General features: G+C 48.6%; 1 protein-coding gene across 3 annotated transcripts in view; it reads left to right on the forward strand.

Moving 5' to 3' along the window:
- HIP1 (huntingtin interacting protein 1) overlaps positions 1 to 25,758 on the forward strand; it is a 133,690-nt gene that overhangs the window by 45,758 nt on the left and 62,174 nt on the right. Inside the window, exon 1 of one of the 3 annotated variants that reach the window (XM_054008278.1) lies at positions 8,090 to 8,700. The exons of the other annotated variants lie outside the window; for them this stretch is intronic. Coding sequence (XP_053864253.1) covers positions 8,683 to 8,700 — 18 coding nt within the window. The 5' untranslated portion in view covers positions 8,090 to 8,682. Of the gene's footprint in view, positions 1 to 8,089; positions 8,701 to 25,758 lie in introns of those variants that run through there. 3 annotated transcript variants of the gene reach the window in all.

Genomic DNA, 25,758 nt, shown 5'->3' on the forward strand with positions numbered 1-25,758 from the left:
CCTCCAACTCACGGCTGTTCTAAATGAGCCATGCAGGAATGTGCGTCATGTAGCCTGTTTTCTGTGGTGGAGATTCCACTCCTCATGTTTAGATCCTGCTCCTTTCTGTTTTCTATGCTGACTTTAATCTCTCCTTACTTTACTGTCTCTCACATTCCCTTATTTGAATATTCACACATTTTTCAGAGCATCTCCTTTGTCTTCATGCACAGTTCTCTTTCCCCTCCGTTGACGATCTGCTGCGTGTACACGTCGACCGTTCCACCTACTTGTCCATAGCTGCACTGGTTTGTGTGGTTGGCTGAATGACACTGACTAGAACGTACTGATTCTGAATGGCAGTTTGAGTGGGCTAGTTTAGGACCAGTCGTAATGGACCTCGGCCTGGGTTGTCTGGAGGAGCCAAGGCTCTTATTGGAAAAGTAGCTTTCCATAGTCTTGAAATAATGTGGCAGATTACATGTATGATCGGGAAATGCTCGGGAAAACGTTGGCAATCTTTATCTAATCCACACCCCTGGTAACATAACATCTCTGAAGGGGTTGCTGGTAGTGGGGATTGAACCCAGCACCTCTGGATCGAAAATCTTGAGTCTCTACTGCTTGAGTTAAAAGACCCACTTCTATTAGCCAAGGCTGTACCGTCTGTATGTGGCCCAGCTACCACTAGAGGGGGGAAGAGCAGCACACTGAGTGGGTGTGGGTTACACTCCCACCCCACCCCAGCTGGGAAAAACAGCCTGCTCGAATCCCCCTCTAGGCCACCACTTACAACGTTATGCCCCTGCAGCAGTCAATGGCGGCAGCAAGTATTGAACCTAGGACTCTAGATCTAAACCCATGAGCATTTACTGAAAGATCCACCTCTGTTAGCTCACAACTAGCGGCCTCTGTGTGTGGCCCAGCCACTAGGGGGAGACAGAGCACCACACGAGGAAGTGTGTTACCTATCCAACACCTGCACTTTGAACGAAAAGATCCACGCTCACCAGTGAGTTTCACGGTATAGGATGTGATATGAAGAAAGTTCAAGGAAACGGAGCAGTGCAGGGCATCTGTGTGCAGGGAGTAGAGCCAATAACTTGGTTAGCAATAAGGAGTGGCTGGGTGAGCGTAAGCCGTCACGCAGTGCACACGCCTAGAGGGATTTGTGCTGTGTGTCAGGCTAGTGCATTAGTACAAAATTGCATCGTGTGTATAACACCACAAGAAAAACATGTTCCAAACAATGCTAATAGTCTGACAAAACAGCAAATCCCCAGAGATTCACGCCTCCGCGCTGCAGAATCTATAATACGTGAGATGATCCCGTCCCCAAGACTCTCATACTAACCATCCCCTGCTAGGTGTATTTCCGACGTTGCCTCTACCTAGGCTTTCTACATGCTTTGTAGACTTCTTTGAGGGGGAGTAGGTGCTGCCCCCCCTTGCCTGCAGGAGCCCAGCGCCGGCCTGGCAGGCCAAGCTTCAGAGCGGTGCGTGGGCCCCGCCTGCTTGCGCCATGGTTACCCCTAACTAAGGCGCCGCTTTTGGAAAATGTGCTGAGGGGAAGCGGCTGCTTCCTCTGCACCCACCTCCCCCAGCTACGCTACTGGCTGTGACCACTCAGGTTGTTCAGTCGCTTTTTGTACCTCCAGCCTCTGGCAGTGCCTCACCATTCATTTGTCAAAAAGTAACCCAGGAGTAGGGATGCTGCCCGGTTCTTTCTCTTTCATTGCCCCTGTTACACACCACGGTGGCCTGACAGATTCTGCGGACTCTCCCACAGTTGATGTATTTTTATTTTATGATTTGCCCTTGTTTTTGCCATTTGATCTTTAGATCTCCTCTTGACCCGCTAAATCTCCATCATGCAGTTTGCCTGCCCAGCTGTGTGTTTAACTCTGTCAGCATTGTGAATGGGAGAGAGATACTTTTTTGCTTTTCCTTGAGAAACTCTTTTGGCCTCAGTAAACTAGCATATTGCCATTTAATTGTACTGGGTTATTTTCTGTTGTGTTTTTGGTTCCTGGTTTGACTCTCTTGCATAAGAGATTTTAAGCACCCTCCATGCGGAGAAGTGATATGGATTTTAATTTCTAAACTTTTTTCCCTTTCTAACTTATTTCCTCACGTTTTCAAATTCCTTCTCCTTGAAGTTTCGTTTCATCATATAAGCCATTCTCGGGTTCCCACCATGAGCTATGAATGGGGTACATGCACAGTGTGCTTACACAACCCCACCCGCTGTGTCCCCATTCCAGGCCTTTAGAATCCTTTGCTGTGTACCCTGCCATCAGTGGCTTGGCCTTCTTCACAGTAGTATTGCATTGTTGATGTGATCTCATGAGAGACCCCGTAGCCAGCTATGCGCTGGCCACCCCTTTGAGCTCCTGGAAATGAAAGGGGGGCTGAGGAATAAATCAGCAGCCCACATCCGAGCAGGCTGGGATATGAATTCAGATTTTCTCTCCGATGTACTCAGTGGAAACTGGGGCTCCCCAAAGGGGACTACATCATAGCAACTGAGTTAAGGACTCTGGGAGCCCAGCTTTGATTTTTGTGTTGGGGTGTGCGTGGGAGAAACAGGCTGTCTCATCTATTTGAGTGTTCATATCCCATTGGCAGGGACGTTCCCATCAGTGCTCCAATTATGGGATGGGGGGAGTAGGGGCTCCTGAATGTCAAGTGGCATGCTTTAAACCGTAGTGAGCAGGAATTGGGCCATGCCACAGAAGTGAGGTGGCCCCCTAGCAGTAGAAAGGGGCTCAGCCCCCACAACTCCTAGCCGTAATTTGAGCACTGGTTCCCATACATTCCTTCCAAACTCATTTGGGCATAAAGATGACAAATCTTTCTTTAGGGCATCATTGTGGAAGGTCTTTATCACCAGCAGCCCAGAGGGACAGCAGAGTGCAGTTCAGAAGGCCGAGATGCACTTTACCTTCCTGCCCTTTTTATGGTCTTCACCAGGCTCCAGACACACCTGCACTCTGTCGGGAAGCACTCATGCCAAGTAGCCTATCAGTGTATTAGGTAGCTTCTCAGTCCTGTATCTTCTCCTACATGAGTGTGCTGACTCTGCATGGAGAGGAGAAATGCAGGGCTGGCAGATATCTGACTCTGGCACATACTGGTCTCCTGATTTCGGTCCAGGACTGGTGGCAATATGCAGGGCCAGATTACCTCTCCTGTGGGCCCGGGGCTATTAGATTTTGTGGGGCCCCTGTATACACGTCTTTTTCCTAATTTAAAACAAAATGATCACAATTATGGCATCGAGGCTATTAACGTTATACTAAACTTGCCTTTTAATTAACATAAAGCCGTTCTGTGGTTACATTTCAGACTTAAAACATGTAGAATATAGTTAATTCAAAATAGCCTACTTCTTACCTTAGAACAGCTGTTAGATTAGTTTCTTTCTGGGAGGGAGTTTGGGTGCAGGAGGAGGTTCCAGGCTGGGGCAGAGTGTTGGGGTGCAGGAGAGGGTGAGGGGTGCGGGCTCTGTGAGGGAGTTTGGGTGCAGGAGGGGATTCTGACTTGGGGCAGGGGGTTGCGGTGCAGGAGGGGGTTCGAGGTGCAGGCTCCGGACGGCGGCGCAGTAGGCGTCAGGCAGGCTGCCTGCATGCCGTGGCCCCACGCCACTCCTGGAAGCAGCCGGCTGCTGGCATGTCTTTGCGCGCCCCTGGGGGGAGGGGACCAGTGTGTCTCCGTGCTCTGCCCATGACTAAAACGTAGCTTTACTCATAAGTTAAATGTGTCAACAAAGTTGTGATCCTAGTTAGCTGCTGTGTTGCGTGCCATGGCCTCTTGAACTTTCACAGCAACAGCAGGGCCAGAACTTGGATCCTCTTACACCAAAAGCATAGAACCAATTAAGCTAAAGAAGAATCTGTTAGCTGTGTAGGACCTATGTTACAAAGTTGAGAAGTTCTCATACTATCCAGTAGAGGGCAGTGATGCACATACACTAGAACTAGAGACATTTATATTATTATGTAAACTACATAGGGTAATTCTGCACTTCAGGCTGAAGGTGTCATTCCCAGTGTGAGGAGACAGATCTGCGCTCGCTCTGACTGAGATAGTGTGCTAAAAGAAGAGTGTAGCTATGGCAAAGCAAACAGTGGGAGGGGCTAGCCACCTCGAGTACACACCTAGTGTGGTGGACGGGTACTCGGGGAGCTGGCACTTGCATTCTATTTTTATGGGGGGTGGCTCAGGCAGAGCTAACTCAGGAACATCACCGTTACTAAGCCAGGGAGGGCATTGAGGCCGGAGGACTAGCTGTTCATGTATAAACTGGGAGAGCAGAAACCACCAAAGCTGATGTCCTTCATACTCCGGTTCTAAGTTCAGTCTACTGAATGGATTTCCCATATTTTGATATCGTACCTGCCAGCCATCAGTGGTGGGGGATTCTCCCATTCTGAGGCTGTCATCAGACAGGCTGCAGTGAGAAGGAACTTAAAAGTGGAAACTTGTATGAATTTACCTCTAAAACCTGTGATCACCTCGTAACTTAACAGGTTGTCTTCTGTACTTCCTGTGCACGTTTGGACCAGTTCCCAGCAGATTTTTGATGACAAAAGCACTCTGTGGGGTGCTTACTCTAAAACAGTGACCTACATAGAGTAAAGCAAAGCAACTGAATGCATCACAGTGTGCCTGGGGCTATGTGAAATTTCAAGTGGCTATGGAATCTGAGTGGTTTTCAGCTACAGTATACACACAGTTTTAGATCTGGAGTGAAATGGGTGGGATCCTTTACTGCAGTAGTTCTCAACTAGGGGTACTTGTACCCTTGGGGGTACACAGAGGTCTTACAGGGGGTACATCAACACATCTAGATATTTACCTAATTTTACAACAGGCTACATAAAAAGCACTAGTGAAATCAATACACACTAAAATACCATACAGACAATGACTTGTTTATACTGCTCTATCTACTATACACTGAAATGTAAATTCAATATTTATATTCCAATTGATTTATTTTATAATTGTATGGTAAAAATGAGAAAGTCAGCAATTTGTCAGTAATAGTGTGCTATCACATTCTTGTATTTTTATGTCTGATTTTGTAAGCAGGTATTTTTTAAGTGATGTGAAACTTGGGGTACACAAGAAAAATCAGACCCCTGAAAGGGGTACAGTAACCTGGAAAGGATCAGAACCACTGCTTTACTGACTGGAAATCACTCCTCTAAGAAGCTTCAGAGAGAAGTATGTGGCTAAAACTGCTTATACTTTTTAAGCCAAAATTGCCAACCGCCTGCTGGTGCCTGCTTAGCTCCTCCACCCCCCACTGTGTCATTATTCATAGTCCATCAAGTAAACAGCTCATCTTGGTCCCTCTGATGATCAACAAGGCTCAGATGGGAGGCACAGACACTGCCACACTCTTGGCAGGTCCAGTCAGGGGTGATTTCCTTGTCATTGCTGCATTCCCCTTTGTCCCTGGCATGTGGGATGCAGATTTCGTTGCCCAGAGTGGTGCCATAGATGCATTTGTAGGCTGCAGGGAGAGGCAATCTAAATGAGGGGTGCTGTGCAACGATTTTGCAGAATTGCCTTTTGCAATCAAGCCACGTATTTGTGCCAGCAAAAGTGGAAGAAAAATTACTGCTCTTGGTGGTAGTGTGCTACTGCAACCCAATTATCTCAAGTAGTCGTAATGAGTATCTAATTCTCATTTAGTGTTTCTGCCAAAATGTGTACTTCAAAGGACAGATCCAAGTAAAGCCACATACTCACGGGCTGGTTGCAGACTGCAGAGTATTATGGAATCCTCTGTTGATGTACTACCAGGATTATGGAATGAGGATCCCGTGAGTTAAAAGTAGGGGCTCTACTCCTCGAACTAAAGTTCTGTCTACACTAGAAGTACAGCCTTAGTTTTGTAGCCAAGTTGTGATCTGCTTGTCAAACATGCATGAGTTATCTACATGCATGGGTCTTACTTCTCAGCCCAATTGTGTGCGTGTCAGTACCCATCCCACTTGCAGAACCATGTCAACACCAATTCATTGTGGGGAAAAACTGGACAGCTGTCCCATTATGGCCATCACTGATTTCACTACCAAAAAAGGTGTGTGTTTCGAGGGAGATCGCTATCTTGCTGTAAAATCCAAGTGGAGACAAGTATAGGAAATTTTTTCCTTGATGAGGCAAGGTCCCCCCTAGATGGGGGCACAGTGATAACTCACAGTCTGACCAAATTCTTCTTGTCTAAAACCACTCCTTGCTAACGTTCTGTGCTGGGTGCTTCAGGTGGATTCCTGAAGGTCTGTAGGAACCTGTCAACATTTACTTACTAGGAACAGAAGACATTTCATTTGATGGGACGTGCTTCACCTTGAGCAGCCATAATTCTTGTGTTTGAGCTGACTTTGAATGAGGGATTGGGGCCAGGAGAGAGGAAGATGTAGTTCTGGTATCTCTTCCAGAGCCACCTTCCCTTTAATTTTCCAGTTCATTTGCTGTGGGAGAGCAAGGGGCATTGTGCACCATCTCAGGCACCTTTGCAAGCCTCTTCTGTGCTTTTAGGGTGAAAAAGAGCTGTGAAGTACAGTGCCAATATCCAGTTGCTGTTGAGCTGTTCTGTATGGACACCCAGACTAAGTTGCCCTCTAACTGAACTGGAGGGATACAAAGGAGAGTTATATGCCCTGATGCTAGAGAACACAGCACTCTTGGAGGGGTCGGCTTTCAAATGAGATGTAAAATTGAGGACCTGAACGCCTGAGGACTCCTGAAGATCTCAGAACTGGTGGGGGGATGAGGGACTAAATGTGAAGATGGGTGATTGCATTCTACCTCCCTGGATTCTCTCTGCAGAGTGAGTGGGATATGGGATTCTTCACCGCCTTATTATTAACCATACCATTTTCTCTGGTGCTCCTCACGAACAGTAGGGAGTTTCATGGCAGGGGAGGAAGGTAGTGACATTCTTCTTTTCCAGATGGGGTCACTGAGGACCACTGAGCTGAGTAATTTCTCATGGGCACATAGTAATTGGCATACTCGGAACCACAAGACTGTGTTTTTCTTTCAACAAGACCTTCCTTCCTTTTACTTCCTTCCTGTTCCTGCACCTTCTTTTTCACCATAAGCGGCAACTGCGGGTGCAAAATGACTGCTCTGTTTCTTCTCCACCCCTCCACCTTTCCCAAAGCAGTGGCAGCATGTCAGTGGTGGGTTCTATTTCCTCCCATCTACTTTCGGGCTATTTTTAGGGCATTTAAGGAAGCACAATAATAAGCCTTTGTCCTTCTCTAATGCCCCTCAGCTGAGGATTTCAAAGCGCTGTCTGAACACTAATTAAGTCGCTCAGTCCCCCCACCCTAGGCAGGTCAATATTTTCTCTCTTTCTTTACTGCATTTTCTCTCCTCTGTTTGTTGCTCCACAAGCCTGCTCCTTTGAGGGATGCACCTTCCAGTCAGAAATGTCGGGCAAGGACTGTGCAGCCAGTCACTAGCAAACTGTGTCGAAAGCATTAGGGCTCTAGTAGCCAGCCCAATGGCCTCTTTGTTCCCGTGAAGATTGCTCCTGGGCTGAAGAGACCTTTGATTGTTGGCCCTCCCCACGAGAGGACATCCAGGCCACTTGCAAAAACTGAAGTGTGGGATCGAGCGTGTTCCGAGAATGCTCAGCCAAGGCTTTGAGACTGGAGTGACTGTAAAAAGACCGAGGAGTCCTTGTGGCACCTTAGAGACTAACACATTTATTTGAGCGTAAGCTTTCGTGGGCTACAGCCCACTTCATCAGAGTGACTGTGTGGATCAGCCTCCAAAGGGCTGCCCAGCCCCCTCATTATGCTGCTCCTCTGCACTTTCTCCTCCCCTCGCGTCTGCTTTTTGGCTTAGAAGACTCAGCAATAAACACTCTTAGAAGGGAAGGTCTCGTGGTATTTTATTTTGTAGAACCCCGTGTAGTTTTCCTGGAAAGACGCTGCTAACCCTTGCAAGCCCCCGTCTGGGCGAGTGAGTATGTGGGAAGGAGAGAGCATCTGTGCAGAGGGAGACCAAATCCATCCCACTTTTTGGAGAGCCCTGCCTCCACTTCCTGAGTCTGATTGTCAGTAGCCCCGGTCCCCTCGCCACACACATACCCGCTGACGCCCTCTCTCTCCCACCACTGGCTCTCTGAATAGCAGCTCCATCCTCCTGGCTTGGAGAGAGAAGCTCTTTTGTTATTCAAATCACACACTCCAGCGTGTGGCTGAGTGCAGCAGGCAGGCTCCAGCCACCCGATTCTTTTCCTCTTCCTGATATCGGATGAGCCAGAGCATTTCTGGTTTCCTGGTCGAAGGGGCTGTGCCATCCCTGGGCTGTTTGGAGCGCGTGGGAGTTGGTGCTTTGTTGCCCCTCACCTCGCCTTTGCTTCCAGCTCCATTCTGCCTTTTTCTGGGCACTCCTCAGCCTGCAAGCTGGCCCTGCTTTCAGACCTTCCTCTCTGCATGCTTCCTCTGCCCCGGCATTTCCATTCGGACGGCGCTTGTTGCTGATTTGCAAGGTTGCCAGTATGGGCTTTTCAGAACCGTATTAACCGGCCGAGCCTCTGAGCATTCAGAGAACAGGGGTGGTGGGGGGGGGGAAGCTCTGTCTTCTTCTTGGATATTGTGATCTTCAAGCTTCAGGATTTCTGAGCCGGCTCTCTCCTCGAGGGTAGGGAGCCAGGAGCAGCTCTTGGCCATGGAGGTGGGCAAGATGGTAAGTGAACAGCTGCTCTTAATGCATGTTTCCAGTTCCAGCATCCCTTTAGCCTGGCCTCGGGTTGCCCACTGAGCTCATTTTAATCCCCTTTCTCCACTTGGAGCTGTCGGAGCACCTGCCTCTCAAAGTGCTTTTCCCTTTAAGTCCAGTCCATTTAGCCCCTGTTGTGTGTGCTTGTGTTTGGGCAGACTCAGAAGACTGATAATTGTGAGAGTGCAAGGGAAGGAGGGGGCGGGGGGGGGGGGGGGGGGCTTGTGAAGGGAGATCTCAGGAGTTTGCCTACAAGTTACCCAGCTACATCTCACCCTCCAGTTCCATAGGTACTTAGTTTCTCAGGACCACATTCTGGGGGCTTTAATCAAGCAAAACTCTTTCCCAGTGGAGTCACGGGGAGTTCTTCTAGATTAAAGACCCCAGAATTGGGCTCCCATTGTTTTAATATGTGGGGAAAACAACAAGTGCCTTTTTTTTTTTTGAGGGGGCAATTGTTCTAATACAAGCCTTGTGCTCTCTGCAGTCGGGAGTTATTTTGGGATCGATCCTCAGACGAAGTCTTATTATTGTGTTTGAGTTTCTGCCCCTCTGCCTGAATCAAGTGGAGTGTTGGGAATTGGGATTCACTCACCTCCACCCATCTGAACTTGTTTTTCCCTGTTGCTCTGCCTTCTAGTTTAGCACCATTCAGGTTGTGCCTTAGGGACTTGAGTCTCCATGTATGGTGCTGCTGTGAGCTCTTTATGCACATTTGGGCAAGGTTCAGACACATTCTGTACTTTGCAGAGAGATCTTTGTGCACAACAGAAGAGGGGAGCTGATCCATGGTGCCTGCCTTTTGTTCAGAGCAAAGGCAAGTGCTGGATGCAAATGTACTTTCCGCTCAAAAATAGCTTTGTGGGGTAATTACTAGGTGGTGCATTCGGTTAATACACTAACCTTTCATAGTGCAAATAATAATGGTAATCTTTGCAAAGTAGGCTTTCATTTGCAGAGTAATGGTAGCTCCGCACTGGAATAGCAGGGGCCAGCGTGGGTCAGGACACCAGTGCACTGGCAGAGCTGAGTGGGGGGAGGGAGCGCTGTCTGCAGCCCTAATAACTATTCTTGATCCGTCTCCCTTTCAAGATCATAAAAATCCAAACAGAGAGCTCTGAAAAGGCACTGGGGCACTTCTGGGGATCAGACCCATGGCTCCTGGAATCACCCAGCAAGAGCCTTCCTCAGGGTTGCAGCTCTGAGTTATTGGCACCTATCAGCTGCCAGGCATTAGGTTGAATGATTCTTGGTACCTTAATTAGACAAATGTATGCACTATGCACTCTCCTCTCGTTTTCTCACGTCTGCCTGCTGTGGCGAGGGGATTCCTTTTTCTTTTAAGAAGACCTGCCTCTCGTTTGCTTCTCGGCAGAAGTTTGGGGGGAAGGAGTTTGACAAAAACTCCAGTTGCTACCCTCACAGTCTGACTGTCCTTGTACTGGATTAGATGTCAGGTTTTTTTCACATCTGAGACCTTGCATTCTTCTGTTTGGATTCAAGCTTAGGACCTGCTTAATTCACAGACATGCTGGTCACCCCCATGAATGAAACATATTCTCTAGCAAGGGGAAATCTGCAGTTACTTGCTTGAAATTTAACTAATGTGTGGTGAAATTGGAGCGTAAGGTCATCATGCACCGCTCGATTTTTACCTTCCTCTTGGAAAGGTATTTTCAGGCAGCATCCTTCAGAATATGCACTTGGTGAGAGAATATGACTGGCTACCCCAAAGGGCAAGTTTCATCCTGAGTGGAAGGTTCTGTAAGGACTGAAATATCATTTCCTTTCTCAGCAAAATTTTCCTTTGATCATAGAATCATAGGGTTAGAAGGGTCTACAAGGGTCATCTAGTATAACCCCCTGCCAAAATGCAGGATTTGTTGTGATGCCAAATTGTTGCAGAAATTTTCCTCTAGAGATTAGATCCTTGGGTACAGAGAGTTTGAGGGATCTCCAGGCCAGCCTTTTCCAGTAGTGCACACCCTAAAGCCAGGGGACCGAGCCAGAACCATTCTGGCTCCTGTTGTGTCCTATAAATACCAAGAATGCCCAAACCCTTATTTTTGCAGCATACTCCAGCTGCTTGGTGTGATCGAATATTGAGAGTTTCTGGAGGCTGTGGGAGACTTGTCGTTACACGCTGTGCGTAGAAAACGCAGGGGACCAGTGACCTTCTGTCCTGCAAGCACAGAGATTAAGCAAAGAAGTGTTCTGTGAAAGGTTATTGTTGCATGAAATCCCCGCATAAAATACAAAACCCTGCTACCACAGAGAAGGCTTCTGGGCATGCTTGTGAACTGGCTCTGCAACGTGGGCCACCAGCTTAACTGATTGGCTGCTAGTGACGTCAGACTCCTATCGGTATTTAAGCAATAAGACCAATGGGTGCTTTTCTGGGGAAACAGCTGCTCAAGACGTGCAGTAATTCCCCAGGATGCACTGCCTGGGAATATCCTAGCTTTTGTGCCAGTCAAAACTAAGGCTCAGGTTTTATCCGTGTCTTTACTGGCTGGTTTCAGGAGTTGTATGCTGACTTCTGAAAGTTCAAAGCTGTGATGGGTAAAAACAATACTTAGCAATTGTGTTGTACTCCTAATATTTGAAGTGCTGTGGAAATGTTAACTGACGGATGCTCACAGGCCCCTGCGAGGTAGTTAAATATTGTCATCCTCACTTGACAGGTGGGGATGCTGAGGCTTGGAGGTTAATTGACTTGCTGTTTGGTGACAGTAGGAGTTGGTACCAGAGCCAAAAATACCTCTGCAGATCCCCCTTCTAGGAGTTACAGCCTTACCTAACAAGTCAACAAACTATTGAGAGCAGTAAGAAATTAATAGACCATTCCTGTATCCCCCACCATTGCAGTGTTCTGGAATGGAGGGTGTTAAACGGGTCTGTTCTCTAACCATCCCTCAGTTCCACTCTTTCTGCCAGATCTCATGGTCTCCCACATACACCAGTTTTAGTTGAATTTGGCAGTTGTAGGGGTGTATTGATACCTGTTTGTGGCCATTTGTTGCAATGTGTCTAGCAAAGTCCAAGATGTGCTCATAGCCTCTGTTGAGGAGCACCATAGGAAAGCCCATAGTAAGAGCAGTGTTTAAAAAATAAAAAGTGTAGCTTGATCCCCTCATGCTTGCATGGCTTTTATGCCTTGGGTTTGTGAAGGGGGGATGGAGGGGTTGAGTTTCCTTAATGGGTGAAATTTGGATAGTCTCTGTATTTGACCAAGATGCTGTGAGTCTGAAATCTCAGCTTGCCGTTCTAGTGTCTCAACTGAAGAGGAAGAAATCTCCCTCTGGTCCAGATTTGGAGGATTTATTGAGGGCTCTGGAGTACCAGAGTGCCGTTGTCTGGCACACTTGAGACTAGGTGCAGCCTGCACTCTGAGGGCACTGGGAGCAACATTGCTGCTTTAGCAGTATGCTGGTGGAGTACAGTCACGCCCCATCACGTTTGTTTCTTCAGAACCTAGGCAGTCAGAGGAGCAGGATAAGGTTATCTTTGGATCTAAGGTGTCTGGTTTCTGAGATGCTTTCTGAACAGATCACGTGCTGGATTCACCCTTGGGAGCTCTGTGCACTCAGAACTTCTGCAGGACTCAGCTCAGTCTCTGGAGTCAAGTCCCACTTGTTTCCTAATTGGGGGCATTTGGGCTTCAGGAAAGTTCCTTCTCTCTGAGCTTGTATTCTCTGGTTTAGAGCTCCTGTGTCTTTGAACCTGGCTCTGTTCAGTGGGAGCAAGTCATGAAGTAAGAAATGTGCTTTATTTGTAGTACAGGTGGACCCTTCTGCTTCTAGAGGGCCTCCTGGTTGGGAAGCTCCCAAGTCTAGGTGGCCTTGACGTTCCGTTTGACCTACGACCACCTGTTAGCCTCCCTTATAAAGTTTGTGGCCCCCAGGAAATGTGGCTCTGGAACTCTCCTTCCTCCCACCTCTTATTCTTGTGATGTGAGCCCTGTTGGGAAGATGATGGAGAGCATGCAGGGACACGTGCTCATTCCGCTTCACCCAGAACATCAAGGGCTGGTAAGGAGGCGGGTTCCGCTCTAGAATGAACAGGAATCTGAACTTGCATGTTTCTCTGGCAGATGCAGCTTTCCCTGTTCCCTTTCCAAAGTCTTGAGGAAGATTCAACAAGAGAACCATGAGCAGATTTTTGGCTCTGCTAGTCCTATCCAGAGACCCCTCTGTTCATCCTCCCTCAGATCCCAGGTCCCCTTTCATGTACTGATATTTCACCCAGAGCAGAAGTCTCTTCAGCAGGCTGCTTGTTTGTGGGAACTTACTGGTTCAGTTCTCTGCCTAGGTTGGAAAGTACTGTTTTGGGTCCAGGAAACCTTCCCGTTTGAAGAGGCGATAGTCCCAAGATTTGTCAATGCTTTAAAATGTTGATCCTGTTACTTGTCTGATCCCAGTTTCATCCTTGGTTTACTTTTTATTTCTGCTGGGGCTGGGATGATCTCTGGCCACTGTCAGGGTCTGTCTGGCAGTGCTTGCAGCCTACCATGCTTCCGTACTGACTCCTCAATCTCCTTGCATCCATGAGGGAAAGTTTCTAACGAGGTGGTGACCTATTTATTCATCAATTCAGTACTCTGCTGCTTTATAAAGCATTCCCAGGCTGCTCTGCTTTATACAAGGAAACACATCAGCCCCATCGAGAAGCTCAGAACTTGACTCGCACAAAGGTGGCTTAAAAGCCACCTTCGCCCCATCTCCTTGGGCTGCACTTAGACCGTCTCAGCTGGCATTTCTAGTGGCTTCAGCTACACTGTCAATGAAATCTGAGCCCTTCTGACAGAAACTCCCGAGAGAGGCCTAGACTGCAAGGACATGATGCCTTTGTGACTTCATCTTAAGTTTTTACCCACCGTGGCTACAAAATCCCACCTAAATCCATCTGTTTTGCCTCCAGTCTTTTTTCCTAAGCCTCATGATGCATCAACGGAGGCCAGATTCCATAAGCTGGAGTAAGGACACTTGTTTATTACTTGGACAGAATCCAAGCCCTTCAGTAAATTGGATAGATTGTTTGTTGCATTTGAGAAATCTAATGGCCCTCACCATTTTGGTTCAGAGACTATCACAATGGATTAAATCGTGTATTCAGATTTATTAGGGTCTAGCGTCCATCTTTTATTATCTCTGTAACCCATTCCCTTCCCTCCCATCACCTCTCAATTCACTGAGTGCTCAGATAACAATAATTGCCTTGAGTTCTCTTCCAGTCTGTATTCCCTTCTGATTTCTGTCCCGCCACACTCCACCAAAACTGTTCTCCCTAAGGTCTCCAGAGACCTCTTCCTAGCCAAAATTTCATGGCCTTTACCTCATCCTCATCTTCCTGGACCTCTTTGCTGCATTTGACACAGTCATTCATAGTCTCCATCTCAAAATCTTGTCCTCAGTTTTTGTGGTGCGGTTCCTCCATGCAATCCAGTCCAGGCTACTTACCAGAACTTGAATACCTTGCCTCTACAGATCTACACTGATCCCTTCCTTCTTCTTTGGTGCTACTATGATTGGGCTCTGCTAAGGTTAATAAGAATGTGCAGATGATTAGAAGGGAGGGTCTTTCTAGAATTCCTCAAGGGGTAAGGATGTATGTGCTTCTGACTACTTCTTGGACAGCCGTGGATCATTCTGTGGTTCACAGACAAAGCCCACAAGTCTTACACGGCAGAGGCAATGTATACAGAAATGTCCTATTACTGGTAAGTAACCTTACTTCTCCTGATGCCCAGTCCCAGGCACAAACCTCTAGCCCTCGTCTCTTGATATTGCCATGGGTTCACATCCTCCTTAGAGTGACATTTACTGTAATCATTGTTATGACCGTTCATGGGGTGGAGGAACAGTTCTGTTTCACGATTCACAGTTCTCACATCTTGCATTGTCTTTTGCATTAAGACATATGGTGGTGATTGGTAGGTGAAAGATTAAATTAACCTTAGAAGTCAGTAATCTCTTCACAAGCAGCATGATATCGGAACTGAAACCCTGATATCTTCTCCACAATCTACAATATCTTCTTATCACATGCATGGGTTCTTCTTGCCATGCCCACCCAGTTGTTTGTTTTGGAGATCTTTACCTGGGGTAAGTTAGAATGCAATGGCTGTACATGTCCCTGTTACGGTGCCCACCTCCCTCTGCAGTGTTTTTAAGATTCTGTTAAGCCCTGCTAAACTTAGTTGTATTTCTCGCTCTTGAGACGTGCATGCACACACTCCATCATCATCTTCATATGGAGAGAGTAGGATTTGCCCCAAGTGAATCTGACCGGCAGTCTCTTCTGACCCCCACCAGATATTTTCCAACACTTGCCACTGGGTTGGGGAGCCCTCTGCCCCAACTGGCATGAAGCAGAAGCATGAGCCGTGTCCCAGTCGCAGATGCTGAGTCACCAGCGAGAAGTGGGGACTGCGGATTGGAAGTGCTGTTTGAAAGCCAGATGTGAATACAAGCACACTACTGCCCATGCATGTCTGCCTGGCAGGATTCCTTTCAGGAATCTGCCTGAGCTGGACAGGGTCCTACCAATGGTGGGAAAAACACAGCCGCCAAAGGAAGGGTCAAAGCCCAAATACCTGTCAGGTGACCTCTGTTGCCCCTGTGACAGGAAGCACTTATCTCGCTTCTCTTTACCTGTCCTCCCAGTCTCCAATTTGCCTCTCCCTTTTCTTCTCGCTCCTAAGCTCTGCTAGCATAATCAGATGGCGTTCCAGCTGTCCCTGGAGCTTTACGTGCTGGGAGCAGGGCTCAAAGGGGGCAGCTCAGCCACGCAGTGCGGGGGCTCTTTTGGACACTGCCATTTTTGTTCATTTGCATCTGCAGGCCTTACAATTGTGAAATAAAGATTCAGATTGTGAGCCAAGCATCAGCCGATGCAGTAATAGCTGCAGGAGTCTTCAGGCAGCCTGAAACCGTAGCTCTGAGAGACATGTGAGTGCCCCACTCATCTGAATGGTGTGTTCACTCTGAAGCCTAATGGTGGTTATTTACAGGTCAGCAGTATTCACTATTTCACTGTTGATCAAAGCAGGCAAGTTAGAAGAGGGACAATCATATTATGAAGATCTACAGAGAGTGGCTTCTCATTATGCTGTCTCAAGTGCACAGAGCTTGGTTTCTGGGAGGGCCTGGAAGAATGCAATTTTTTTTTCATTTCCAAATTCATCCTGTGGCTGGGACCTGGGGAGAAATGGCCAGGAAAGAATGGTACCTTTTTGTGTCCCTCACTATTGCCGTCTCTTCTTGGAGAGCAATTGTTACAACTTCATTGGAAGGTTGTGGGTTATTCTTTATCTGCAGCAGGCCACTGTGCATGCCACCTGCCTCTGGTCTGCTCTGGCTGCACACTCCTTCTTTCTCCATTTCCTTTCTGCTCACACTGTGTACAGGAACAGGGCTGTGCTCTTTTTGCTGCTACTGTATAAGGTCATCACGGCTGTGCTGCTGAGAGCTCTCATGCTTCGTAAGACGTTCCTTTGAGGAGAGAGCAGAGCAGCTCTACTTTCCAAAGGATGAGGGAGGGCACCCCCTTAGTACCAAAAGAGCACTCCACTCCCATTCATGTTGTTAATCATGCCGAGATTTATTCCGCACTCGATGGAGGAAAACCTTTTCTGAGACTGCGTTAACTTGGACAGCTGCCTGTGTGTGTTTGTGTGGTTTTGCCTTTTGCCGCTTATTTAAAGAGAGAAACATTAAATCTGAGAAATTGTCCTTTACACCCAATTAAAAAGAGAGCCCCTTCCTCCCTCCCAACCCCCCCCGCTCCCCCCACACACACCTGTCCTTACTCTTAAATGTCCGTTCCACACCCAGCGCTACCTTACTCCAGTGTGATTGGAGAGAGACAGCTGTGTGGCCGTAACTGAACTGTCCTGTCTCCTTTTATTTCATAAATTATCATTTTACTGGGAACTTCTGTGGGACCGTATCTTTCTCATGGCCCCTAATACTGTGGTGTGCCATGCGGCTTGATTGAAAAATTTTCTGGGAGTTTGCATAACCTTTAGTAAGCCATTTTTAGAAAAGAATTAAGGAGAAACGAGGAGCATTACTAAGAGGATTTGCCCTGGAACTTACTTAGTGTTTCCAAATCATTTGCGATGGTGCAGGATTCCATAGTCGACATTCATTTCCTTTTTGGAATGAAAGGAGACCTGAGAAATCTCCATGCAGCCGCTGGCTAGACCGGAACAATTCTTTGCCTAGTGGTAGATTTGCAATTCAAAGTACACTAAGCTTGTCATTTTTGTGGGGTTGTGACTGGCAGATTTGAGACCTCTGCCAGTGCGTGCCATGTGTGTATGAGCGAGATCTATTTTAGAAATCTCGCTGCAATTCTGCATTGGTTGTGATCCTGCTTGTGGCTCTGGGTCTTTGTGTCACACTAATGGATAGAGCGCTATTATGGTTGCTCTGAGCTTTGTCTCCTGTGTTTCCCATGCTGGATACAGACATTTTGACCTTGCAGCCACGGTCCCCTGCTCCGTCCTGCTGTGGTGATTGATTTGGATGTGTGTCTCTTCCACGTGACCTGTATGTAGGGCTGGTTTCAGGCGATGGCCACCATGTTTTTACCTTTTGTATAATTTTTATTTCAGCAGAATAGTTGGGTCACAGCTGCTTCCACACCCACTAGTTATTTCCTTCTCTGTCCCCCCAGCCAGCCAATCAGCACCCTCCATTCCCCACCATCTCGTCTGGCCCCCAGAGCCATTGGCACTGATTGGCTGGAGAGAATGGAATGTTCCAGGACATTTCCAGAAGGGGATTTCTGTCCATTCCACTACATTTATCATGTATGCAAATTCTGCAGTACCTCTACTCCCACTGATGTCAATGGGACTTAAGGTTCTCAGCACCTGGCAGGCTTTGGCCCTCAGTAGTTTATACTAAGTGGTAGAGTTAGTCTTACGGCTTGAGGCTGCCATCTTGTTCAGGTTGCCCTCACAGTTCTGATGTCTAAACTACTCAAAAAAGGATCCTGACCCAGCAAATGTAATGCTGATAGACTAGAGGTTGGAGCAAGGGGGGGGTGGGAATCAGGACTCCTGGGTTCTCCCACTAGCTTGCTGTGTAACCCAGGGAACATCTCTTAGACCAAAAAAGTGTCCACTAATTCTGATGCCTTCATTGTGTCCAACATGAAATGTCTTAGGACTGATTCCCAAAAGTCACTGTGGAGGCTCAGCTCTTTTGAAACGTCATGGGGAGGGGCTGCGGTTGTCAAACAAACCACAGCAAAAACAATTTACCCAGAAAGGGAGAATACTGCTTCCACACACTTCCTGTAACACATGCTAATGAAGTGGACAGGAAGCAAATGCACGCAACGTTGGCAACCCAACAGCATGCTGGCCAGGTTCTACACATGCTGCACCAGGGCAAGGAGTTTTAGACAAAATATTTCCTACCCTGTTTCTTGTGACTTCCTGCCTGGACTCTTCACTACAGGGTGGTAATTTCTACACCTGTAGCATTGGCCGTTCCTTATTCTGCTTCAGGTGTACCTGCAGCTTTCACAGTGCTTCTGGCACGCTGAGACCCCATGTACATGACAAGTATAACACAATCGGGGTCCTGCCTTGACTGGGGTAGAATACTGTTAAAAGTGCTGCTGTGTTCTGGGCCCAGCAGTGAACTCACACCGGACTATAACTCAGTTCTGGGAATGTTGTTAAGTTTTGATTACATTACAGCTCTTCACTATTTTGTAACCCTGTCCCTTGGCTCAGTTGTTGTACATGTTGCATAAATGGAGCCTGAGTCACATGGGCTGATAAGATTTCTACTCTCTCTTCCCTTTCAGGGTTTCTGAGTTGTTTGCACCATTGCCTGAAAAGAGGAACTGATTTGCAACATCTCTCCTTCATAAAAGGGGGAGGTATGCAATGGTCATGAAAGCTGCCCCACTGCAGAAGAGCTGATACCCCCCGCAATCTGCCAGGGCTCTCAAACAGGTTACTGCAGTGCGGAGCAAACCTTTCACGTCCAGATTTCCCCCTGCGATGGTTTTCACAGGAAACTGACTGAGATTTTGTCCAGTTGTGCCTGGATTCCTGACCACATGCCAGAAGCTCATGGTCCTGTTGTAAACATCCCACTAATAAAAGCGCTGAGCAGCTCCAGTTCCATCCCAGTTCTGAGGGGCCTGTGAGCACTCAGAAAGACTTGGGCTTCCCAGACGCCAGCACAAATGCTCCTCCGCATTAAGGTCTCGTATTTAACAGCCCGGTCAGGAGAGATGCTCTCCCCAGGGAGCTTGGTCTAACAGTCAGTCTGACACACATTTGGAGTTGCCCTGGAGAGTGAAGCATCTTCTAGCAACTAGGACAGGATTAAAACTGGAGCAAGGAGCTTCCTGGTCCACAGAGCTAGGCAGGGACCTCTCCCAGAATGGAAGCAGTGGCGGTGAAGGGAGGCAGCAGGAGCAGCTGTACATCAATGAGCAAAGCCAGGCACCTTTCTGCCACTCCCGAAAATGAAGGCAGTGGAGCAGGCATCCCTTCTTCATTCTTAGGAAAAGGTGCTACTATGCGGGGGATTTATTCATGGTCTGGCAGTGCCTGAAATAGCCACCTGCTCTTTGCAGTGTGGTAGCGTGCAATTGAAATGTGCTCCCCCTTGATGACTGGCTGATGGCCTGTCAGTCAGGGAGTTGGACGAAAGGCTGTGTGTCTAGTGAGAGGAGGCTTATTTTGCTTTTAAGACCGAACAAGATCTGCTATGAGATACCTCAGCCTTTTTTGACCTAGTTTTGCAGCACTAATCACTAGGGCTAGTTTTGTACCACTGTTGCTAGCCGTGAGCACGGTGCTATCCTTGGGCTACATCCTTTGAGATGCCCCGTCTGCCTGCTCCACAGCTAGCAACTCCAGCCCCTTTGCCTTCTCACTGCAAGTGCCACACAACATTGTCCAGACGGGAAGCCTGCAGCAGTTAGGTGCACTTTGGTTCTGTGGGCAGACAGCATTTTGAAATGCGTGTGCCTCTTGAACTTGGGTGGCTGAAATAAAACCGCTCTCCTTCCAAGCTCTGTATCCTGAGATGTCCTCCCCATGGTCTGGTGGTGGTGCTTTGAGTTGGGATAAATTCTTTGCAAAACTGGCAGATGCAGCTTTGTCGCTTCCCCGCAACATTCAGCTCAGACCTCCTGCCAAGTGTCCGGCTTTGGAACTCTCCGAGGAGGTAGCTGGAGTCTAGAAGGGAAGTACTGAGAAGAGATGAATCCTAGTAACATCCAGTGGTTTTGAGGGCCTCTGAATTCATTTGGCATCTAGTTGGGATGCTGTGCTGAGTGGGAAACCCGCAGTGTGTACAGGAGACAGCTGCAGTGAAGGAGCAAATGTAGCCACAGCCTGACTGAAAGGTGCAGAATGCGTAAAGCCCGACGCACCAAACCTCGTGACTCCATAGATGATTAAAGGCAGAGGGTATGTACCTCATAGGCTTCAGCTTCACCTGAAGGTCAAGGTTCCACCAGCTTTGTATGGCCTTACAGGATGTAACTGACTGCTTCTGCCAATGTTGGCCCTGTCTCTTTCTCCAGACTGAAGGCCTTTGCCTGGTCTGGACCAGTCTGGCCGATTGTCTCTGTCGAGATGATAGAAGTATGTAAAATAACAAAGGCCACATCATGGACCTTGCTCTGAAGCCTCAAATGCTGGTTGCTGCCAGAGCAACGCTGGTCGTGCTGTGTTCAAACATCAGAGCTGCCAATCGGCGTTGTCCTCCTGCAGCAGGTTTGTTAGGAGTCACTTCAGAGGCTCCTGGTTCCCGCCCAGGCTTTCCCTCCAGGAGCTCTGTTGGAAGGTGCTGGAATTATATCAACTTCTATCTGTTACCTTGCTTCTGTGAATCGGGGGGGGGGGGGGGGGGGGAGTTGCATGTGGTGTCACTTCAGGGTGGAGGTGAGTTGCCAGTTCTGCGTTGTCTTCCCTATATTGTTGATCTGTTCGGGGATCTTACTTTAAAGGAAAATCCTTCCTCACTTTAACAGGAAAACCCAGTGGGAACCAGCCCTGGAACTTTTAGCTTGGAATTTAGCTTCCGAATTGGCCCAGGGACACTTGTCATGCTGTAGGAATGGATGGCTGAGGTGCCTTAGTGAGGCACAAGATGGGAGGAATTTGGGAGGCACTGATTCCCCCTCTCACTTTTCTCCACACATCAGCAGACTGGAGAGGCCAGTGCTGCAGGGACTTCAGTCTGTGATCTTGTACCAGCTGTGGCCTTGGGGCTTTGCCAAGAGATTTGAGGGGTGTGTGACTGTGCAGAACTCTGTCTGCACTTAGAGGACAGTTCCTGTGCCCTGCTGCCCCTAGGAATACACTCAGCATTTTCTTCAGTAGAGACTCTATTTTGGGGGGATGTGGGAGGGGCTGGTGGGATAAAGCGTGCCTTCCTGTGTGTTGCTGCCGATAATTGCCTCTCCGGAACCAGCTTCATACAGAGCTGCTGGAGCAGGAAGTGCTTTACAATGCTGCTCTTTCAGGGAGCGTTGAAAGGTCCCAGCCCCTTGCGGCTCCAGGAAACTCTTGGCCTTAAGAATGCCGAGTCCCATGCGTGTTCTTCCTTAACCTTCCGGGAAAGAGCGCGCCTCTCGAACCGCCTTGGAGGCGAGAAAAGGAGGCTCCCTGTGCCCCAGACTCCCTGGCTTTTGCCTTCCGCAGCACGCAGCCAGAGAGACCTCATTCACCAAAGCACAGCTGCATCGAGGAGTCCCTTTAGGCAAAGCTCTTTCAAAGTGATACTATGTCTGGCAGCTGTGCTTGTGGCCTCAGTCAGCCGGGAGCCCTAACTAGCAGCGTCCCGCTCTCCAGCCACTGCTCCTTGTGTTGCTGAGGAAATGAAAAAGAGTGCGCTGAACTGAGGTGGTGGCTGGACAGCTTCAGACTTAATCCCACTGGGTCAGATAGAAACGTACAGTACCCTAGATTTCCGTGCTCCAAGCGGCCCTAGTTCATAGTGCCGCCTATCGGATCAGATGGCAGGATCGGGGAAGGGGGTGTTTTGGCACAGCATTTAAATGACAAAGCCTGGGATGATTTTCCTCAAAACTTGCTGCCAACAGTAGCACATTGGCAACAGCGAGATTACAGTACTGTGGTCTGCAATCAGGGTTGAGATTTCACTCTAAACTCTATTTTCAGGTACTTGATTATTACCTTTTGGTCTGAAATTTCTCCTGCTCCTCCTCAGCCCAGTTTGAACTATTTTTGGAGGAGGGAATGTGAAGAAACTCCGTTCAGCCGTATTTGAGTTAGTGGAGCAGCTCTCTAACCCACGCCCCTCTGGTCCTACACTCTGCCTTCTCCCCTCTTCCATACGTCTCTCCCACCTGCACTGAATGCCTTTTTATCACGCTGCCCTCTACAGTTAAAGCACCATCCTCTTCCTGGGTGACATTTGTCCTTGTCCCGTTGGGAGTCAGTGGGAGCTGCAGGTCCTCCTCACCTTTGGAAAGCTGACTATTTATTTAGGTGCCTAGATATGGATTTATGAACCTCGCTTTAGGTTGACAAAAGCCAGCCAGTAACACTTGCAGCTCAGAGCTTGGAACAAATGTGAAGTTTAATGATCACACAATTAGATAAAGGACCTTGTCTGTCTATTTGAATTAACCCAACTAAAACCCTGGGCACACTCTTACCTCACACTTCGGGGAAACATAGAGTGTGGGTATGTCTACACTACGGGATTAATCCGAATTTAGATAATTCGGATTTGAGAAACAGGTTGTATAAAGTCGAAATGAGTGCGGCCACACTAGCACAGTAATTCGGTGGTGTGCGTCCAAGTACCGGGGCTAGCGTCGATTTCTGCACCGTTGCACTGTGGGTAGCAATTCCATAGCTATCCCATAGTTCCCGCAGTCTCCTGCGCCCATTGGGATTGTGGGTTAAGATCCCAGTGCCTGATGGGACAAAAAACATCGTCGCAGGTGGTTCTGGGTACAGCCTCACTCCCTCCCTCCCTCCCTCCCTGCATGAAAGCAACGGACGGCAGACAACCATTTTCGCGCCTTTTTTCCTGGGTGGGTGAACACTGCAGACTCCATACCACGGCAAGCATGGAGCCCGCTGAGGTCAAGACAGCACTCATGAATATTGCAAACACCTCGCGCGTTCTTGTGGAGTTTATGCTCAGCCAGGACCAGAAAAACGAGGCGAGGAGGCAGCGGCGGCGGCAGCGCAGCGACAAGCATGATGAGGACATGGACACGGACACGGACACAGAATTCAGTGAAACCACAGGCCCCAGTGCTTTGGAGATCATGTTGTTAATGGGGCAGATTCTATCCATGGAACGCCGATTCTGGGCAAGGGAAACAAGCACAGACTGGTGGGACCGCATAGTGTTGCAGGTCTGGGACGATTCCCAGTGGCTGCGGAACTTTCGCATGCGTAAGGGCACTTTCATGGAACTTTGTGACTTGCTTTCCCCTGCCCTGAAATGCCAGAATACCAAGATGAGAGCAGCCCTCACAGTTGAGAAGCGCGTGGCGATAGCCCTGTGGAAGCTTGCAACGCCAGACAGCTACCGGTCAGTCGGGAATCAATTTGGAGTGGGCAAATCTACGGTGGGGGCTGCTGTGATGCAAGTAGCCAAAGCAATCACTCAGGTGCTGCTACGAAAGTTAGTGACTCTGGGAAATGTGCAGGCTATAGTGGATGGTTTTGCTGCAATGGGATTCCCTAACTGTGGTGGGGCAATAGACGGAACCCATATCCCTATCTTGGCACCGGAGCACCAAGCCACCGAGTACATAAACCGCAAGGGGTACTTTTCAATGGTGCTGCAAGCACTTGTGGATCACAAGGGACGTTTCACCAACATCAACGCGGGCTGGGCGGGAAGGGTTCATGACGCTCGCGTCTTCAGGAACACTACTCTGTTTAAAGGGCTGCAGCAAGGGACTTACTTTCCGGACCAGAAAATAACCGTTGGGGATGTTGAAATGCCCATAGTTATTCTTGGGGACCCAGCCTACCCCTTAATGCCATGGCTTATGAAGCCATACACAGGCAGCCTGGACAGGAGTCAGGAGCTGTTTAACTACAGGCTAAGCAAGTGCAGAATGGTGGTAGAATGTGCATTTGGCCGTTTAAAAGGTCGCTGGCGTTCATTATTGACTCGCTCTGACCTCAGCCAAAGAAATCTCCCCATTGTTATTTCTGCTTGCTGTGTGCTCCACAATCTCTGTGAAAGTAAGGGGGAAACCTTTATGGCGGGGTGGGAGGCTGAGGCAAATCGCCTGGCTGCTGATTACGCGCAGCCAGACACCAGGGCGATTAGAAGATCACACCATGAAGCGCTGTGCATCAGAGAAGCTTTGAAAACCAGTTTCATGGCTGGCCAGGCTACCGTGTGAAATATCTGTTTGTTTCTCCTTCATGAAAACCCTCCCCCTTTACTGACTGATTTTCTGTAAGGAACCCACCCTGCCCCTTCCCCCAGCTTTCTTTCAAACCAAATAAAGTCACTATCATTTAAAAATCATTTATTCTTTATTAATAGATTAGAAAAAGAGGGAGGGAACCCGGGTGGTATTTGGGAGGAGGATTGCTGGGAAGGAAAAAGCCACAAAGAAAAGGTTAAAAAAATGACAGCCTTTTGCTTGGGCTGTCTACTGGGGTGGAATGGGAAGGTGTACGGAGCCTCCCCCCCCGCGTTCTTACACGTCTGGGTGAGGAGGATACGGAACATGGGGAGGGGGGAGGGTGGAACAGGGGCTGAAGCGGCAGTCTATTTTCCAGCAGCCGTTCCTGAACCTCCACCAGACGCCGGAGCAGCCCCAGCGTTGCATCCTTCATCCTCTGGTCTTCCTGCCGCCATCTCTCATCTCGATCGTCTCTCCTCTCCTCACGTTGGTCCCTCCTCTCCTCACGTTGGTCCCTCCTCTCCTCACGTTCACTGACTTCTTTCCTATACTTTGAAACTGTTTCCTTCCACTCATTCAGATGAGCTCTGTCACTCCTGCTGGATTGCATAATTTCAGAAAACATGTCCTCCCGCGTCTTCTTCTTACGACGCCTTATCTGTGATAACCTTCGGGATGGAGGAGGGAGGCTTGAGGAATTTGCAGCTGCTGTAGGGAGGGGAAAAAAGAGAGAATTGTTTTAAAAGCTACATTTTGCAGAACAATGCTTATACTCTTTCACGGTGACCAACACTGTTCACATTACATAGCACATGTGATTTCTGTGCAAGGTCGCATTTTGCCTCTTAATGCTGAGTGCTTGTGGCTTTGCTGCTAGAGATCACAGGTCTGGGCAACAGAATTCGGCTTGCATGCGGCCATGGTAAGCCATTGTTTTACAGCTTCTGCACCCTCCTTTCCCACATACCAAGCATAGCCTGTAGAGTGCTGCAGAAGCCTGGCCAATCTCAGCCAGTTGGGGGGGGGGCAGTGTGTGGGGGGCTTGTCTGGGCCCCTTCAGGCAAGTAGAGTGCTGCGGTTTTTCTGTTAACATTCAGCAGCACCAGAAAACAAACTAACCCCCCCCCCCGCCATGAATTCTCTGGGATGATCACGGTACCCCTCCCCCCACCGCATGGCTGGTATCAGGGAAGATCCCTGCAGGCACCAAACTACCCCCCCCCCCGCCGCCGACCCCCCCCCCCTCGCCATGAATTCTCTGGGATGATCACGGTACCCTCCCCCCACCGCGTGGCTGGTAACAGGGAAGAACCCTGCTAGCCAAACGCGGAAAACTTCAGGGCCAATTTCCCATCTGCGCTTGGCTAACTGCAGGGAAGGATTTATTTTCCGCCACAGGCAAACAGCCCAGTAGGAACGGCCACCTCTGTCCCCTTAATTAAGTTCCCGTATTTCAACCAGGTTACCAGGAGTGATATCACTCTCCTGAGGATTACACAACAAGATAAAGAACGGATGTTGCTTGAATGCCAGCAAACACCGGGACCATACGCTGCTAGGCTTTGTCAGGCAATGATACCAGATTACTTGCTGCAAGCATGGCGTGGTCAAGTGTCCTACCAT

Source organism: Malaclemys terrapin, chromosome 18, assembly GCF_027887155.1.
Source record: "Malaclemys terrapin pileata isolate rMalTer1 chromosome 18, rMalTer1.hap1, whole genome shotgun sequence".
In the NCBI taxonomy this organism is placed as follows: Eukaryota; Metazoa; Chordata; order Testudines; family Emydidae; genus Malaclemys; species Malaclemys terrapin.